This window comes from Dromiciops gliroides, chromosome 6, assembly GCF_019393635.1.
Source record: "Dromiciops gliroides isolate mDroGli1 chromosome 6, mDroGli1.pri, whole genome shotgun sequence".
Taxonomy (NCBI): domain Eukaryota; kingdom Metazoa; phylum Chordata; class Mammalia; order Microbiotheria; family Microbiotheriidae; genus Dromiciops; species Dromiciops gliroides.
In genome coordinates, this window is record NC_057866.1 from 18,828,295 (window position 1) to 18,846,948 (window position 18,654).

General features: G+C 34.8%; 2 protein-coding genes across 2 annotated transcripts; both read right to left on the bottom strand.

Annotated features, from left to right (window-relative positions):
* Positions 1 to 867: 867 nt before the first annotated feature.
* Positions 868 to 1,809, bottom strand: LOC122731356 (olfactory receptor 8K3-like). The gene has a single exon (XM_043971392.1). The coding sequence runs from the start codon at positions 1,801 to 1,803 to the stop codon at positions 868 to 870; it is 936 nt and encodes a 311-aa protein (XP_043827327.1). The 5' UTR covers positions 1,804 to 1,809.
* Positions 1,810 to 13,209: 11,400 nt separating this feature from the next.
* Positions 13,210 to 14,151, bottom strand: LOC122731355 (olfactory receptor 8K1-like). The gene has a single exon (XM_043971391.1). The coding sequence runs from the start codon at positions 14,149 to 14,151 to the stop codon at positions 13,210 to 13,212; it is 942 nt and encodes a 313-aa protein (XP_043827326.1).
* Positions 14,152 to 18,654: the final 4,503 nt, after the last annotated feature.

The window sequence follows — 18,654 nt, forward strand, 5'->3', positions numbered from 1 at the left end:
AGGCAGAGATGATAAATTTATTGCTCATAATATTACAGGATACTGGTAACAGACATAATATTTGAAACTAGGTTCTCTCACAGTAGAGCTTGTCCCAAAAGTTTTAGTTCACTTTAATCTTTAGGCACTTAAAACTTCACTGAAACTTTTGAAATACTCTCTATAAACCATTGTTTTTTCCATTCCAGCATGAGAATGGAAGAATTGGGTCTGGAGGTCTGAGAAAGGATGGAAAATTCCCTCATGTATTGGAACAATTGCCACAAAGAATAGGGAATAGACTTGTTCTTCTTTACAAAGGAGACTAAATCAACAAGTGGAAATTAGTAATACTAAACTGAAATTATGTTAAGGATAAACTTTTCAAAAATTAGAGATATTTGAAAGTATAATGGCAAATATGTTAGGTAGTGAGACTCACAGAAAAGTTGTCCATGTTAATTAAATGCAAGTACCTGGATGGCAAGAACTATATTTTTTATTCATCTGAGTCTGCCTAATGCCTAGCATAGGTCATGGTTCCTGCATTTTCTAAATGCATGTAGATTGATTGAGGATTTCACAAAAGAAAAATAAAACCAAAGGTATAATGCTAATTTGGGGGGTAAATAAAATATTTTTGAGATGTAATATTTGCTAAGTTCTTTATTAGCTCCATTCAACTCATAAATGCACAAAGCTATGATTTATTTGAAGTTGACAGTTAAAAACAATCCAGCAAACAAATCTTTCTCTGATTGCATATTGGAGAGAGATTTTTATATAAAAAGAATTGGAAAGAAGTTGACTAAGAAATCAAGAAGACATTTTACTAGTTTCTAATAATACAGCAGAATCAAACACTACCTTGAACATTAAAGAGAATGCTTATATCACTTTTTGAAAGACTCTTTTCAATGCACCTTTCACCTCTTGGTTCCTCAGGCTATAGATCAAAGGGTTGAGCATGGGGATGACCAGTGTATAAAACACTGAGGCCATTTTGTCTGTATCAAAGGAGTGGCTAGAATGGGGCTGCAAGTACATGAAGAGAAGTGTCCCATAGAATACAACCACCCCTGTGAGGTGAGAGCCACAGGTAGAGAAGGCTTTATATCTACCTTCTACAGAGTTCATCCTGAGAATGGCCACAAGAATGAAGATGTAGGAGATAAGGATAATCAAAAGGGAAGAAACCAAGCTAAAAGCAGCAAAGGTCATAATAATTAATTCAACCTCACTTGTGTCGGAACATATAATGGACATTAGAGGGAGACTATCACAGTAGAAATGTCTTAGTGTATGTGATTTACAGAAGGATGATTTAAAAAGCTTTATTGTGACCAATAGGGAAACAATGATGCTACAGAGGTAGGGAAGAGCCACCAAGATCCAACATACTGTGTCTGACATGATAACCGTGTAGAGGAGGGGTTTACAGATAGCCACATAGCGGTCATAGGCCATGGCAGAAAGGATAAAAAGTTCACAGGCAATAAATATCCCAAAGAAAAATAGTTGTGTTGCACATCCATTGAAGGAAATGACATTTTTCTCAACTATGAAACTCATCAGCATTTTGGGGCCAACAGCTGTAGAATAACCAAGATCAACAAATGCTAGATGCCTGAGGAAAAAATACATAGGGGTTTGCAGGTGGGAATCAATAATAGTTAGGATGATCAGGCCCAAATTCCCCATAGTTGTGCCCATGTAGTTGAAGAGAAACACAACGAAGAGGGGTTCCTGCAGCTCAGGACGGTTTGTGATGCCCATGAGAATGAATTCAGTCACCTGGCTCCCTTTGGATTCATTCATCTTCATTATTTCTTCCACCCAAGAAACATAATCTGAGAATGAAGGAAATAATTATTTCAGAATTATTTGCATAATCATTTAGAAAGTTAGTGGGCAGAAAGATCTTAGAGAAGATGAGTAACAACTTTTACACCAAATTATAATGTATTTATATTATCATCTCTCACAATATCTTAACAAAATCCTGTCACCAAGAATAAAGTGACTGCAATTTTATTATATGAAATTGTGGTTAATTGTGAAGTTATTAAATGCTAGGATATGTGACAGGACAATATTATCAATAGCTCTTAAAATATTTTAACTATTCAGCCTGTAGAAGGAATATGAAATATTTTAAGAGCTATTGATAATATTGTCCTGTCACATATCCTAATCACTGTGGCATAACAGGGATTGAGTTCACCTTGAAGCCAAGAAGATCTTTGTTTAAGAATGATATCCAACAAACTTATGTGTGACCCTGTGCTTCTCTCATAACATCATGGTAGTCCAGGATACTTTCCGTGGTTCCATGTTGCCAAAAATTCATGTCCTGTGTTCAGAAATGGAATTTCCTTCATGAGATTGGTCAATATCTTTGAAGTTAAAGATCCAATATTTCTTCCTTTCTCCATCTCCTGTAACATTAAGAGTAGGACCTATAGGAAGACAACATGCCCAACCACACTCCCTATGGCAAAACCTCTCTGTTGCTTTAAACAAGATAGAAGTTTTTGCTGCCTGGATTATGAAGGTGATCTAGGTTTGGATTTTTGATATTTTAATGACGCCCTTCTGAGAAATCAGATTCTTAAATTTTGTTGTTGTTGTTGTTGTTGTTAAAGTTGTCCTTAGATGATGTTCAGTTGTGCAGTGGAGTTCTCAAGGACAATTGGGCTCTTATATATTATTAGTTATCATTGTTCTTTGACAAAATCTTTTTAATTTTTGTGGTTTCAAAAAAGCAAATGGGTCATTGTTCAGAACCCTACCTTGTGCTCTGCTGTCTTTCTCAGAATCATTTCATGTAGTTTTAATTTGAGTTTATTTACACCAAAGCCCCCAAATTTCTCTATTTGCCCTCATAATGGGCATACTATTTGAATTTTGGAACTAAACTGATTGCAGTCCATAACATTGCTGCACTTAGATCCTAAAAACAAATGATGTTTTCTACTCACCTGGAAGGGAGACTCTTCTCCTGCTTGCTCATGTTTTCACTACTGCCAGCTGCTGGTGGGAAACTTTATGGATTTCTCCATCCCAAAGAGGCCATGTCCCTGAAGTACCAGAAAATATTAATGAATTTTATGGTACCATGTCAAAGAAATTGATGATATTTGGTGTCTTTGACCTGTAACACTATATATAATTTTACCTAATTCCATGAAACAACTATTAAATACCAACTATTGCCAGGTTCCTGATAGTATTTGATGCTGCTCTTTTGTATCAACCTTAAAAACATTGCACAAGCTTTTAGCAAAAGTCTATATCCAGGGGTGGCTAGGTGGCGCAGTGGATAAAGCACTGGCCCTGGATTCAGGAGTTCCTGAGTTCAAATCTGGCCTCAGAACCTTGACACTTACTAGCTGTGTGACCCTGGGCAAGTCACTTAACCCCATTGCCCTGTAAAAAAAAAAAAAAAGTCTATATCCAATTAGAACAATTTATTTTACCCAGTAATACATCAAATTCAGGAACATGAAGAAAATCTAGTGCCTAGAAGATAACTTAAAGTTGAATGGGCAAGATGAAGAGCCTGTCTTTTTGTAAAGCATATTTGAGAAAACGTTACATTAGTCTCAGTGTTGGGCCCATAAATAATCAGGAGTTTGTGAAGAGGCTAGATTTTCTTTAGAGTATTTTGGTGGTTTCTATCATCTTATTCTCTTTGTTTCTTCATTTGGCATTTTCTTGGTAGAAATACTGAAATGATTTGTCATTTCTGTTTCCAGCACATTTTCAGTTAAAAAAAATTAGGAAAATAGATTTAAGTGACTTGTGCAGCATAACATTAATGGTAAGATTTGGGGCCAGATTTGCACTCAGGAAAATATTTTCCTATTTCAAGTTTGGAATTCTATTCCCTATAGCACCTATTTGCCCTTAGAATATTCCAGAGATCTTTTAGAAGGAGCTAAGTAGTACAGAGGATAGAGTGCTAAGTATGCAGTCAGAAAGAACTGTCTTCAATTCTATCCTTATAGACTAGCTATATCACTCATTGCAAGTAAGCTCTTTATGCCTCTTTTTCTTTCTTTTAAAACAGGATTAATAATAGTATCAATATGGCAGGATCTTTGTGAAAACCAAATGGAATTTTTTTCAGGCATTTAAGTGGAAGACTGGATTTAAACCTAGGGTTAGAGTCAGAAAACCTGGCTTCAAATGTGGCATCAGACACTTACTATCAATGTGACCCTTGGGAAGTTACTTAATTTTTCCCTACCTCAACATCTTAAATTTTAAAATGGAGATCATAATAATATTTTCTGTTAGGATTATTACAAAGCTCAAATTAAATATATGTGTGTGGTTACAACAGAGACTAGCATACAACAGGCATTTAATGGATATTTTTTTTTTGCAGGGCAATGAGAGTTAAGTGACTTGCCCAGGGTCACACAGCTAGTAAGTGTCAAGTGTCTGAGGCAGGATTTGAACTCAGGTACTCCTGAATCCAGGGCCAGTGCTTTACCACTGTGCCATCTAGCTGCCTTTTTTTGTTTGTTTGTTTTTCTTTTCTTTCCCTTCTTAATGACTCCAAAGTGTTGTTTTTTTTTTTCAAAGAAGGCCCTTTTACTTCCTTTAAAAGAGAAAAAGGCCTATTTGTTCAAAAAATATTTATAGCAACTTGTTTTGTGGTAGTGGAGATTTGGAAATCAAAGGAATGCCCATCATTTGGGGAATGGCTAAAAAAGCTGTGGTATGTGATTTTAATGGAATGTTATTGTGCAATAAGAAAAGACAAGCAGGACTGGGAAGGCTTAAATGAACTGATACATACATAGTAAAGTGTGCAGAACCAGGAGGATTTTTAACACAATGACAACAATATTGTTTGATGAAGAATTGTAAATGACAATTATCCTCAGTAATACAATGATCCAGGACCATCCCAAAGGACTGATGTTGAAGCACAAAATCTACCTCCAAAGAAAGAATTTATATTGATTACACACAAACTTAAGTATGCTATTTTAACTTAATTTATTCATGTTTTCTTATATTCAAGTTGTCTTATATAAAATGATGGATATGCTAATGTTTTACAGAAATTGCATATATATAACCTATATCTGAATGCTTACCACCTCGAGGAGGAGGAAGGTGAGGGAGAGAAAGAGGGATAGAATTAGAATTCAAAACTTTAAATAAAAATGTTTATTTTAAAAAGTCCCTCTTACAGGGCAGCTAGGTGACATAGTGGATAGAGCACTGGCCCTGAACTCATGAGGACTTGAGTTCAAATCCAGCCTCAGACACTTAACACTAACTGTGTGACCCTAGGCAAGTCACTTAATCCCAATTGCCCCACCAAAACAACAACAACAAAACAAGTTTTAAAAAAGTCCCTTTTACATGGGCTATAAGTCCTTTTGCATGGGCTTGAAACACAGAACACAATAGCATAAAAAGAACTGAATGCATAACTGTAAAGACAGGACACTCCATTTGGAGATGCTCTATTTTTTTCTTGGTGAGTCAGTAAATGTTTGCATTATGTACATGAAAGAGATCTTTTTTTTTTTTGTGAGGAAATTGGGGTTAAGTGACTTGTCCAGGGTCACACAGCTATCTGAGGCATGATTTGAAGTCAGGTCCTCCTGAATCAAGGGCCCATGCTCCATCCACTGTGCCACCTAGCTGCCCATGAAAGAGATATTTTAATGGCTAATGGCAACTTTTAAAAATTAATAATCAGTCTAGTAATATAATTATCATCCACACATATTTACTGGGTATGTCCAATGTATCCATTCTTGTGGACCTTGTAGTATCCTTGAAAAAAGTATCCTCTCTTCATACAGATATAATATGTATATACATACATGCATATATATATATCCTCTCTTCATACATACACATACATACATACATACACACACAGTGAGTATACATGGGTTACAGGTAAGCCTTAGAATCATGAAAATCTAAACTCTTGTCCTGGCTAAGGCAGATATGAATTTTATTTATTAATTTGTTCATTATTGGTTTTGTATGGCCAATGCCTATCCCAGTATAGATCACAGAGTCTTTCCTTTATAAGGAAAACACTTTCCTCCGTTGATGGTTTTGTTGTCAAACATTCCTATGGTAAAACTCTAATCTTATTCTCTTCTATTATTTGATGATCTTCCCTTTAATATTTTTGCCATTAATTTTTATTTGTTGTGTAATAAAATAATAGTAATAATTGTAATAATAACAACAATAATAAATAACATTTAAATAGAGCTCACTGTGTTCCTGGCATCTTCTATGTGGTTTACAATATGATCTCTTTTGATTTTCATAACACTACTTGGAGGCAAGCATTATAATTATCACCATTCTACACATAAGGAATTTTTTAAAAGATTAAATGACTTTTTCAGGGTAACAGAGTAGATATCTAAGGCTTGGTTTTAATTCAGGTCTCCTTGATTCTAGGGAAGGTTTTCTATATACTGTGGCACAAAACTGCCCTCTATAATACATTTGTTTATCTCTAATTTTTGCCAAACAACTTTTCTGTGGTTCCAACATGTGTTTTTTTGTTAAAAAAGTTAGTCACCAAAAAAATTATATCATTAGTTTTATTGAACACTGAACTATCAAATTCAATATTTAATGATTGTTTCCTATGTTGAATTTCCTAGTGACATACTTTTCTACTTTTTTTTTTTGGAAGGGCAATGAGGATTAAGTGACTTGCCCAGGGTCAAACAGCTACTAAGTGTCAAGTGTTTGTGGTCAGATTTGAATTCAGGTCCTCCTGAATCCAGTGCCAGTGATTTATCCACTGTGCCACCTAGCTGCCCCCTACTTTTGTAATCTTTAATAAGAATTATGATGCTTTAAACACTCTAGAACATTTAGTGATCAACAATGTGCTACCTCCTTTTCCTCCTACTTATACTCCTGCCTATATTTCACTTTGTTACCCAACACCATATACAGATACAGTCAGTAGAGGAGATAATCAAGTCAGACAATGGAGTAAGTCCAAGATTCCAACTGTGACTAATCTAAGAAAACTTAATTCCTCAAATATGCTATTCTCTTCTAAAGCAGAGCTGACCTCAGTACACCACTGATTTCCAACTTGGAGTGCCCTTGGATAGATTCCTTTCTTTCTTTCTTTCTTTGTTTCTTTGTTTCTTTGTTTCTTTGTTTCTTTGTTTCTTTGTTTCTTTCTTTCTTCCTTTCTTTCTTTCTTCCTTCCTTCCTTCCTTTCTTTCTTTGTTTCTTTCTTTCTTTCTTTCTTTCTTTCTTTCTTTCTTTCTTTCTTTCTTTCTTTCTTTCTTTCTTTCTTTCTTTCTTTCTTTCTTTCTTTCTTTCTTTCCTATCTAAACATCTATTAGTTGATTAAGGTTTGATTAATTGCTGTGTATGCACTTTTGTCCATTTTATTATTTAAAAGGGTATTGTAAATGTCTTAATTTTCAATTATGCATTTCCAATTGAACTTTTATTTTAGATGGGGTGAGTTCTCTTCAAACACACAGATATAATTCTTTCCTTGATGTGTCTAACACTGGGTTCTGTGACAGACCTATGTGTGGGCTCTATATAACATGCAATCTTGGTCAAGTTATACTCTGGGCAGAGGTGACTCATTACCATATCTGTGATGTACCTCATCCCATGATAGATACTGACTTCTCATGTTCTCAGTGAAATTTTCTGTGTCTCTGGCCTTTTTCTATCTAGGATCTCAGGTGAATCTCATATGACATTATTCCCCCATTCATATTTTTCTAGTTATCACACATTGGCATAACATCACAATGATCTTTAGCAAACCCACTCCAAGAAGGGCACACTGCACAGTATGTACCTTGTGTACTGCACTCGTACAGCTAGCATAATTGCTTTTTTCCTATGATTCATATCCAGCATTTTAGTCCCTGATCAACCATATGCATGCAGATATGTATATGTATGTGTATGTGTATGTGTATGTGTATGTGTATGTGTATGTGTATGTGTATGTGTATGTGTATGTGTATGTGTATGTGTATGTGTATATGTATATGTATATGTATATGTATATGTATATGTATATGTATATGTAGGTACATGTGTGTATGGATACATATATGTTAATATAATTTTTAAACATCTTTATTTAAAATTTTGAATTTCAAATTCTCTCTCCCTTCCTTCCTTCCCCCTTTCTGAGGTGATGAGCAATCAGATATAGGTTATGCATATTCAATTATATAAAATATTTCTGTAGTTTTCAATTTGTATAAGAAGATGAATAAAAGGAAAAAAGAAAGAAAGAAAGTGAAAAATATTATACTTCAGTCTGTATTCAATCAATATAATTTATTTCTCTGGATGTGGATAGTATGCTTCATCATTAGTCCTGTTGGATTATCTTGGATCATTGTATTGTTGAGAATATTTCATTCAGTTCACTTCACTATTTATCAGTTCATGTAAGTCTTTCTAGGTTTTTCTGAAATCACCCTGCTTGTCATTTTTTAAACACAGTAATATTCCATTACAATCATATACCACCACTTGTTTAGCCATTCCTAATTGTTGGACATTTCTGTGATTTCCAGTTCTTAGCCACCACCAAAAGCTACTATAAATATTTTTGTACAAATAGGTGTTTTTCCCTTTTTTTGTATGTCTTTGTAAGATAAACATAGGAGAGCTATTACCAGATCAAAGTGTATACACAGTTTCATAGCCCTTTGGGCATAGTTCTATTGTTCACAATTGTTGGATTAGGTCACAACTCCACAAATAGTGAATTAGTGTTCCAATTTTCCAACATCCCCTTCAAATTCAATATTTTCCTTTATTCTTATATTAGCCATTCTGATAAGTGTGAGCTTGTATCTCAGAGTTGGTGTAATTTCCATTTATCTGATCAATAGTAATTTAGAGCATTTTTTCATATGACTATAGATAGCTTTGATATCTTTGTCTGAAAACTGCCTGCTCATATCATTTGCCCATTTATCTAATGGGGAATTATTTGCATTTCTATAAACATGTTTCAGTTTTCTAAATATTTGAGAAATGAGGACTTCATCAGAGAGTATTTTTATAAAATTAAAATAAATGTTCACCTTTTATTTGTCTTTGCTGATTCTAACTTGCAATACTGCTCAGGTGCAGCATGTGTACTTCCCTTACATTTTCACTATGATTTTGACAATTACATTTAAAATGATATCATGCGGAGTCTGTTATGTCTGTGCATGTACCACAGTGCTTTTTCTAGGTGGTGAACATAGTAGTAATTGTTAGGGAAATGTGTATTTGCTGATGAGAATGACGGTGAAGATAATGAGGATTTTTACTGATAATGCACATAGGGATAATGACATTGATGATATCAATTAAATGAATTTTCCTGAGTTGAAAAATAATCTAGTACAGGGTATAAACTATAAAGGGCTGGGGTTGTCATGAGGAAGACTTGGTTCCAATCTTCTATCCATCACTTATGGATTAAATAATCTCCGAAAATTACTTAATCTCTTAGTGCCTAGGTTTCCTGATGTGTAAAATAGTAGATATATAGATCAATAGCTATATCTAGATATCTATAGTTACACACATAGAAATATATGTCGATATTTCTATATGTGTACATATGTGTATACATATAGGGCCATATACACATACATATGTATATACATGGATATATATGTATATTGTGTGTGTATATACACACTATATATATATATACACACTATATACACACTATATATAAACATACTATATATATACACACACTATATACACTACATATATACACACTATATATACACACACTAATAAATATGAATATGAATATGAATATGAATATGAATATAAATATATATAAAATATATCTTAGAGGTTTGCCGTGAGGCTTCAATGAGATGAATTTTGAATTTTATCTGAATGTCAGCAATTATCAACAAAATTTTTCTCATTGAAATTCTTCTAATTGTCTCAAAATGTGTAATGACAATTTATTTAAGAGGAAACATTAGAGAATTGAGATCAAAGCAAATTAATATAAATAAAACAGAACTTCCCCTTAAACCACTTTACCACTGCAAAGAGGGTATTGTCTCCAGCTGTTTTTACCTTAGGGCCTGTGGACAACTGAGATAAGTTATTATTGAGGAACAAGTTCGTCAGTAAATTTTTAAAAACAGATATGAAAAGAAAGCTGGAAAATCATTGAGGTTTTTATACAACATATGTCTTCAAATATTATAGTAATTAAATATAGTAAATTAAATTAATTAATGATTGAATTCTGTTTTCTACTTAGAAAAGAGCAAATCATATGTTGTAAGATCTGAGGGCAGCACTTATCCTGCACAAAATCACAAGGCTTAAACATAGATAATTTTCAGCAATTTATTATTTAACACATTTCACACCAAATCACTGGGAAATTACACAGTGCCTTACCACCTCTCAACTTGATGTGCTTCACAGTAGGTGAACTTCATTCCACAGAGAACCTGTTTTAAAGTATTCCCCATCTTTCTCATTGAAGAAAACTGTGAAAGAGGCTGTGATGATGACAAAGAGTGAGCAACATGTATTTTTCCTTGAGTGGAGGTTAGAAGAAGAATGAAGAGAAAATTCCAGGTCCTTTTAATTTTTCACATAATCAGGCAATTAAACATTCAAGAACTCTATGTCTTTTTTTTCCCATACAAGCCAAGCATAATCTCCAAGCAGTTTTTATGCATATTATGCATGAAAATGAAAATAACAAACAACAAAAATTAACTAGTGAATACCAAGAAAATGTGGTTGTGGGGAAATGATTTATTATATTTTTCAGAAAAATAAAATGATCATTCTTTTAAAATCCATCCTTCTGTAATTAAAAGTCATCCAAATCAAGAATGTCATTTGACCCAGTCACTCTCTAGAAATGCTGGAGTCCTCTTTATGACATTTTGGGTTCCCCTAGTCCTAGATCCACCCAAAGCATTCTTATATCTTGTTTGGATTGGCAACTCAAGTTTAATGTTTTGGCTTTCATTGCATCATGATTTAAATGTGGTTAACACACAGGAACTCTTGTCTAAATGTTATGTCATCTAAACTTTCTAGAACCTAGAGAAGAGTGAACCACAATCCTTTCCTGCTGAGTTTCTTCCATCAAAGGACCAAACAAGTTTATTTGTGAAACAATTTCAGATTTTAGGGTCTTTTTTTGCAAACAAATAGGCATTCCTTGCAGCATCTAGGTGGCACAGTGGATAGAGCACTGGCCCTGGATTCAGAAGGATCTGAGTTCAAATCCGACCCTAGATACTTGATACTTACTAGCTGTGTGACCCTGGGCAAGTCATTTAACCCTCAATGCCTTGTAAAAAAAAGGGATTCCTTAAAACAAACAAACAAACAAAAAACAAAAACAAAAAAAACAGTTGTTAGTGGATTCTAACTTCAAATTAAAGCATTGGAATTAGATCACTTTTATGGTCATCTGATCTGGGACAGTTAGGTAGTGCCACTGTACTACCAGTGTGCCAGACCAAGAGTCAGGAAGATTAATTTTCCTGAATTAAAATCTGGTCTCAGAGACTTGAGAGCTACATGACACTTGGCAAGTCACTTAACCCTGTTTGCCTCAGTTTCCTCCTCTGTAGAATGAGCTAGAGAATGAAATGGAAAATCACACCAGGATCTTTGCCAAGGAAATCACAAAAGGGTTCATGGAAAGTGGGACACAAATGTAAAACAAAAACAAAATTTGAACAACAATAATAAAAATTCCAAGATGAGTCTACTATATTATATATCACCTAGAGAAATGAATGTGAACTCCAGTAAGAAAGTCATGACATCCAACCATAAAATATTGGTCTCTTTGCATTATGCATTGTCCAGACTACATATGGAACATTGTGTTAAATCTTGGATCATAGTGTTCAGGATGGACATTGACAAACTACAAGAAGAACAGTGGGAGATAGCTTCAGTATTGAAGAGGCAGAAGCCCATGACTTGTGAAGGGTGATGAAAGACAGTGTTTTGTTACTAACAAAGAAAAAGGTTATGACATCATAGATTTTGAAATGAATTAGACCTTAAATTTTATCTCGTCAAATCTGAAAATTTTACAGATAAGTTAGAGCCAAAGAAGATAAACTTATTGCCCAAATTATCATAGGTCCATCTGCCCAATGCCTAGCAGAGTACCTGGAAACAAAATTTTCCAAATGCTTTTTAATATATTTATACTCTCTCAAGTAAGGGACAAATTTAGTATGGGGAGAGTTAATTGAGTGGCTTGCTGTAATATTGGGGTAAGAAAGGAGATTAGCAGCCTCTTTTCAACAAACAAAACAGGTTTTATTAATGTGAACAAATCTACAACACAGGTGCGGTTAATAGAATCAGGGACAATGAGAAAGAGAATAGGTGAAGGGAAAGATATGACCCCCCCTTCCCAGATATTTAGAATCTAAATCGCTAGGGTAAAAAGGCCCCAGGCACCCAAAACAAGACCAGTTCAAACAAAAACTGATTCATACCTTAAACTTGCCTCCAGCTCAACTAGCCCCAAAGAGCTAGCCTTGCTTCAATAACACAAACTCACCACCACCCAGAATCTGCAATTCTAAGGAGAATCAACTGTGCAGTCTCCCCTGGCTCGGTCCAAGGGTCCCACACCAGTGTTTTGCCCTCTCTCTCCCATGTGCCAGAGTATGTGCTCTCCTCCTGGACTTCCTCCTGAAGCCTCCCATGAAACTGGAAAACAGGGCCATCCACACACAGCCCCAAGTTCATTGGCTGGCCACTTTGATTGACAAGTCCCATGAACAAACATCACTTCCTGACACCAAAACCATTTGGCTTTTCAAGATTACATCTTTTCAGTCTGACCATAATGAAGCAAAGATGTGGTCATAGAAACTCCAAATCACAATTAATTCCTTACACCCACAAGAAAACTCCAATCAACTGTGTGATGCACATCTTGGGAAGAAATAAAATATTTTTATAGAGGTAGTATTTTCTAAGTCCTCTCATATCCCTTAAATACACAGATGGACAAGGCTATGATTCACTGGAAATTCCCCCAAAATCATTCTCTAATTGAATATTTGGAGAGATTTTATTTAAAAAAAGAAATCTAGAAGAAGCTGAAAAAGAAATTGAGCAGAATTTTACTAGCCTCTAACAATAAAATGAAATAAAATACTTCCTTGCACATTACAGAGAAAGCTTACATCATTTTTTAAAGACTCTTTTCAATACACCTTTCACTTCTTTGTTCCTTAAACTATAGATCAATGGGTTGAGCATAGGAATGACCAGGGTATAAAACACAGAGGCCATCTTGTCTGTATCGAAGGAGTGGCTAGAATGTGGCTGCAGGTACATGAAGAGAAATGTCCCATAGAATATAACCACCCCTGTGAGGTGAGAGCCACAGGTGGAGAAGGCTTTGTGTCTGCCCTCTGAAGAATTCATCCTGAGAATGGTCACAACAATGAACATGTAGGAGACAAGAATAATCAAGAGGGAAGATACCAAATTAAATGCAGAAAGGGTCATAATAATTAATTCAATCTCACTAGTGTCTGAACATATAATTGACAATAAAGGGAGAGAGTCACAGTAGAAATGTGTTATTCTATTTGATTTACAGAAAGACAAATTAAAAATCTTAATTGTGACCAGTAGGCATATGATGATGCTATAGAGGTATGAGAAAGCCACTAAGATCCAGCATACCTTGTCTGACATGATAACCATGTAGAGGAGGGGCTTACAGATAGCCACATAGCGGTCATAGGCCATGGCAGATAGGATAAAAAATTCACTGTTGATAAATATCCCAAAGAAACCTAGCTGTGTCGCACATCCATGGAATGAAATAGTGCTTTTCTCAACAATGAAACTGAGCAACATTTTGGGACCAATGTCTGTAGAATAACCAAGATCTACAAATGCCAAATGCCTGAGGAAAAAATACATGGGTGTATGGAGGTGAAAATCAATAATGGTTAGGAAGATCAGGCCCAAGTTCCCCATAACTGTACCCATGTAGTTGAGGAAAAACAGAACAAAGAGGGGTCCCTGCAGCTCAGGACAGTTTGTGATGCCCATGAGAATGAATTCAGTCACCTGGCTCCCTGTGGTTTCATTCAACTTCATCATTTCTTCCATCCAAAGAATATAATCTGAGAAGAAAGGGAAGGGGCCTTTTTTGAGTACTGTTTTCAATAGATTAGGCAATCAGTGGGTAGATATCACTTAGGTAAGAGGAGTAAGAACTTTCCCACAAATTACAGGACATTCATATCATTATATCATATTATATCTTATCAACATTCTGTCCCTAAGAGGAAAGTTATTATAGTTTTATTACACAAATTAAGTTAATTATTAAGTTCTATAAAGTAAAGATATGAGACAATATAATATTAATAATAACTTTTAAAGTATTTTATATAGTCAGCATGTAGAAGGGACACAATAGGATATCATAGGTGTATAGAATATATGAGAATCCCTAATGAAAGCATTGTGTTATAACAGGGATTAAGGTTTCTAAGCTTCAAGACCCAATAAGACCTTGGTTTAAGAACCATATTCAGCCCAATTATCTGTGACCCTGTGCTAGTCTTGTAATTTTGTGGTAGTCTAGTCTATTCTTTGCAATTATATGTTACAGAAAAAATCATGTCCATTGCTAAGAAATGGAATTTCCTTCATAAGTGTGATCTAAATCTTTGAGTTTAAAAGTTCCATATCTCTTCCTATCGCCATCTCCCCTAGACATTAACAGAATGACCTAAAGGAAAACAACAAGGATACCCAAACTGTCTATGGCTTCAACGCTCAGTTGCCTTAATTGAGATAGAAGGTTTTGCTGCCTACGTTTTGAAGGTGATCTTGATCTGGATTTTTGATGTTTTAATGCCTTCCTTCTGAGAAATCAGACCCTTAAAATTTTCAATGTTTTTTTTTTAATTAAAGTAATTCTGATGATTTTCAGTTGCACAGCATAGTCCTCAAGGCAAATTAGACTCTCATATATTATTATGATTAATGTTATTTGCCAAAATTTATTTGATTTCTCTGGTTGCAGAAAAGGAAATGTGGTATTGCTCAGAACTATGCCTTGTCATTTGGTGGCTTTCCTAGTATCATTCACATAGTTTTAATTTGAGTGAATATACAATATGACCCCAAAACTTCATTATTCTCCCTGACAGTGACCATATTGACAGAATTTTGGAAGTAAACTTCTTGGACCCTATCAGATCTCTTGATACTTCCCATACTTAGGTCTCACACAAAGAATAATTTTACCTGCTCACCTGAAAGGTAGACTTTTCTGTGGCTTGCTCATATTTTTACTACTGCCAGCTGCTTGGGGGAGAATTTATGTATTTCCCAGTCCCAATGAGACCATGTCCCTCAAGTACAGGAGAAATGTAATTAATTTCATAATTATCATCTCAAAGAAATATCTGATACTTCCTGTCTGCAATGTGTAACAATATATACAATTTTACCCAATTCCATGTAATATTTTTAAATGCCAATTATTGTCAAGCTCCTGATTATGGTTGATATTGTTCTGCTTGTATTACACTTAAGGATATTCTCTCTTCTAGGAGAGGTCTGTAACCAGTCAGGAAAATTTATCTTATCACAGCATAAAACTTCAAATGTAGTTATTTGGCAACTATAAAATGTCCCGTATTGATATGTAATCTTCATTCGAAAGCCAAATGTCTGAGGAAAAAATACATGGGTGTTTGGAGCTAAAATTGCTGAATTGGAAGCTTCATGTGTGCATTACCTTTCCTATCTTTAATTGTGTATGATGGACTTTATTTTTTCTTGAATATTAAAGTTTGCAATTGTTATAAAAAAGAAAAAAATATTTTATCCATTCAAACATCAAATGCCTGTAAAAATGAATATATAAGTTGACTGGTCAAGATGAAGAGCCTGTCATTTTGGAAGCCTATCTGGGAAAAATGGTACATTAACCTCAGTGGGTCTGAGAAATAATCAGGAGGATGTGAGCAGGTAACATTGCCTTTAGAGTATTTTGTTCAGTTGTTTCTGTGAAAAAATTTTGTGACTCCATTTGGGGTTTTCTTGGCAAAGAAACAAATGGTTTGCCATTTCTTTCTCCCACTTTTTTTATAGATTAGCAACTGAGGGAAACAAGGTTAAGTGACTTGCCTGGGGTCACTTTAATGAATCTTCCTGATTCCATGTCATTCTACTCAAGGTGACTCATATATTGCTGCCCTTAGAATATCACAGAGATCTTTTACGAAGAGCTAAGTGGCACAGTGGATAGACAACTATGCATATAGTCAGGATAGTCAGACTGTTTGCAAATCTACCTACATGGAATAGCTATGTGACCCATTGCAAGAAACAATGTCTTTCTTCCTCTTTTTCTTTCTTTTTTAAAATAGGACTAACAATACCAACTACTTGCCAGGATTTTCATGAGAATCAAATGGAATTTTTATCAGGCACCTAAGTAGAAGAGCAGATCTATCCCTGCATCTAGAGTCAGGAAACCTATGTTGAAATAGGTCATCAGACACTTAATATCAGTGGAACCATGGACAAGTCATTTATATCTCTCTACCTCAACATGTGTGTGTGTGTGTGTGTGTGTGTGTGTGTGTGTTTAGTGAGGCAATTGGGGTTAAGTGACTTGCCCAGGGTCACACAGCTAGTAAGTGTTAAGTGTCTGAGGCCAGACTTGAACTCAGGTACTCCTGACTCCGGGGCCGGTGCTCTATCCAGTGCACCATCTAGTGGCCCCCACTGCCTCAACTTTTTAAACTTTTAAATTGAGATAATAATAATATTCTGGGTAGGCTTATTTTGAAGTTCAAATTAAATATTGTATGTAATGTTGTTAGAACAGAGGATAAGAATCCTTGTTTCTTTTCCTTCCTAATGACTAGAAGCTTTTTCTAAAACAGCCATTTTGCAAAAGAATCACCCTTCTATAAGTGCTATTGCACGGTTTTGAAACATGGGACTCATGATTCAAGAGGCAGTCTTCTCCATTCAAGAGAGTTCTCAATGCTTTTTGAGGGTGAGTCAGCAAAGTATTTTCATTGTACACATGAAAGAGATGTATTAATATCTAGTGCAAATATTTTGAATTTATAGATATTCAGTCTAGTAATATCATCATTAGCATCATCCTCACACATTTATGGGGTATGTTGAGTGTATCTATTGTTGTTAAATCCCTATCTTAGTACTTTCTATTATCCTTGGAGAAAATGCATCCTCTCTCTCTTTGTCACCCGTGAGTGGGAATAAAAGATGATATGTAATGAGTCCTGCATCATGGAATAAAAGATGGCTTTAGAGTCATGGAAATCTAAACTCAAGTCCTGGTTCAGGCATATATTAACTTCATTCATTCATTTGTGCATTAATTAATTTGTCTATTCTTATCTTTCTATGCCTAGTACTCATCATAGTGTTTGTCCCAGAGTCTTTGTTTCATGAATATTTATTGATTGCTTCATTGGCAACCATACATATGGTAAAAGCCTTATCAACTATTAGTCTTGCATAGGTAGGAAAAATGTATTATATGCAATTGCCAAATAATGAATATAGTAGGAATGCTTCCAGTATATAGCTTGGTTTAGGCATAGAAAATGAAATAGTAGAAGTCTCATAATATACATGCCCTGGACATGCTAGAGTTTTTCTATTAATACCATGCCATCAACTCGGTTAGAAGCCTTATGTATGAGCTCACAACTTTAAAGGCAAGACTGAGTCAAAATGTCAGGAAACACATTAAGCCCGGTACTGCACGGACAGGTCCAGGCTAGCTGATAATTGGGAAGATAGTTTGGGTCAGCATGTATGTGTGTGCATGCATTTATGTGTGTGTGTATTTATACACTGATCAAAAAATCAAACTATGTATTTGTGTGTATATATATATATATATATGTATGTGTACATGTGTATATATAATACATATTGTATATAACCTTATTTTCTGATCTGGTACACAGACAACCATCTCTACTTCATGTCTAATCCTTGATACCATCATTGAGGGGATTAATCATTCTCAGGAATGGGCCAACACTTCTCATCACTATGAGCACCCATAGATAACCAGTGTCTGACATTTTTTATGAAACCAGAAGAACCCTAGCAGCACCAGTAATCCCTAATCCCCAGTCGTTTTTAGACAACTCCTTGTTTACATCATCCCAAGAAGCAACCCCCCACAGAAATACGTGTGTTTATGCACAAAACACACTTACATATACATATATGTATATACACAGATATACATATATATACACACAAATGTGTATGTGAATATATATGCTTGTATATATGCATATATACACATATAAACATATCTATATATACATATCTAACCATCTATCTATGTACACATGCATATCTGAATTGGAAAAAATAATGACAAAATTTATTTGGAAAATCAAAAAGTCAAGAATATAACAGAAATAATGGGGAAAATTGTGATGGAAGGAGGTTTAGCAATATCAGATCTTAAACCGTATTGTTGTTGTTGTTCTTGTTATTCTTATTATTTTTTGTTGTTGTTGGGGCAATGAGGTTTAAGTGAATTCCTCAGGTTCGCGCAGCTAGTAAGTGTCAAGTGTCTGAGACCGG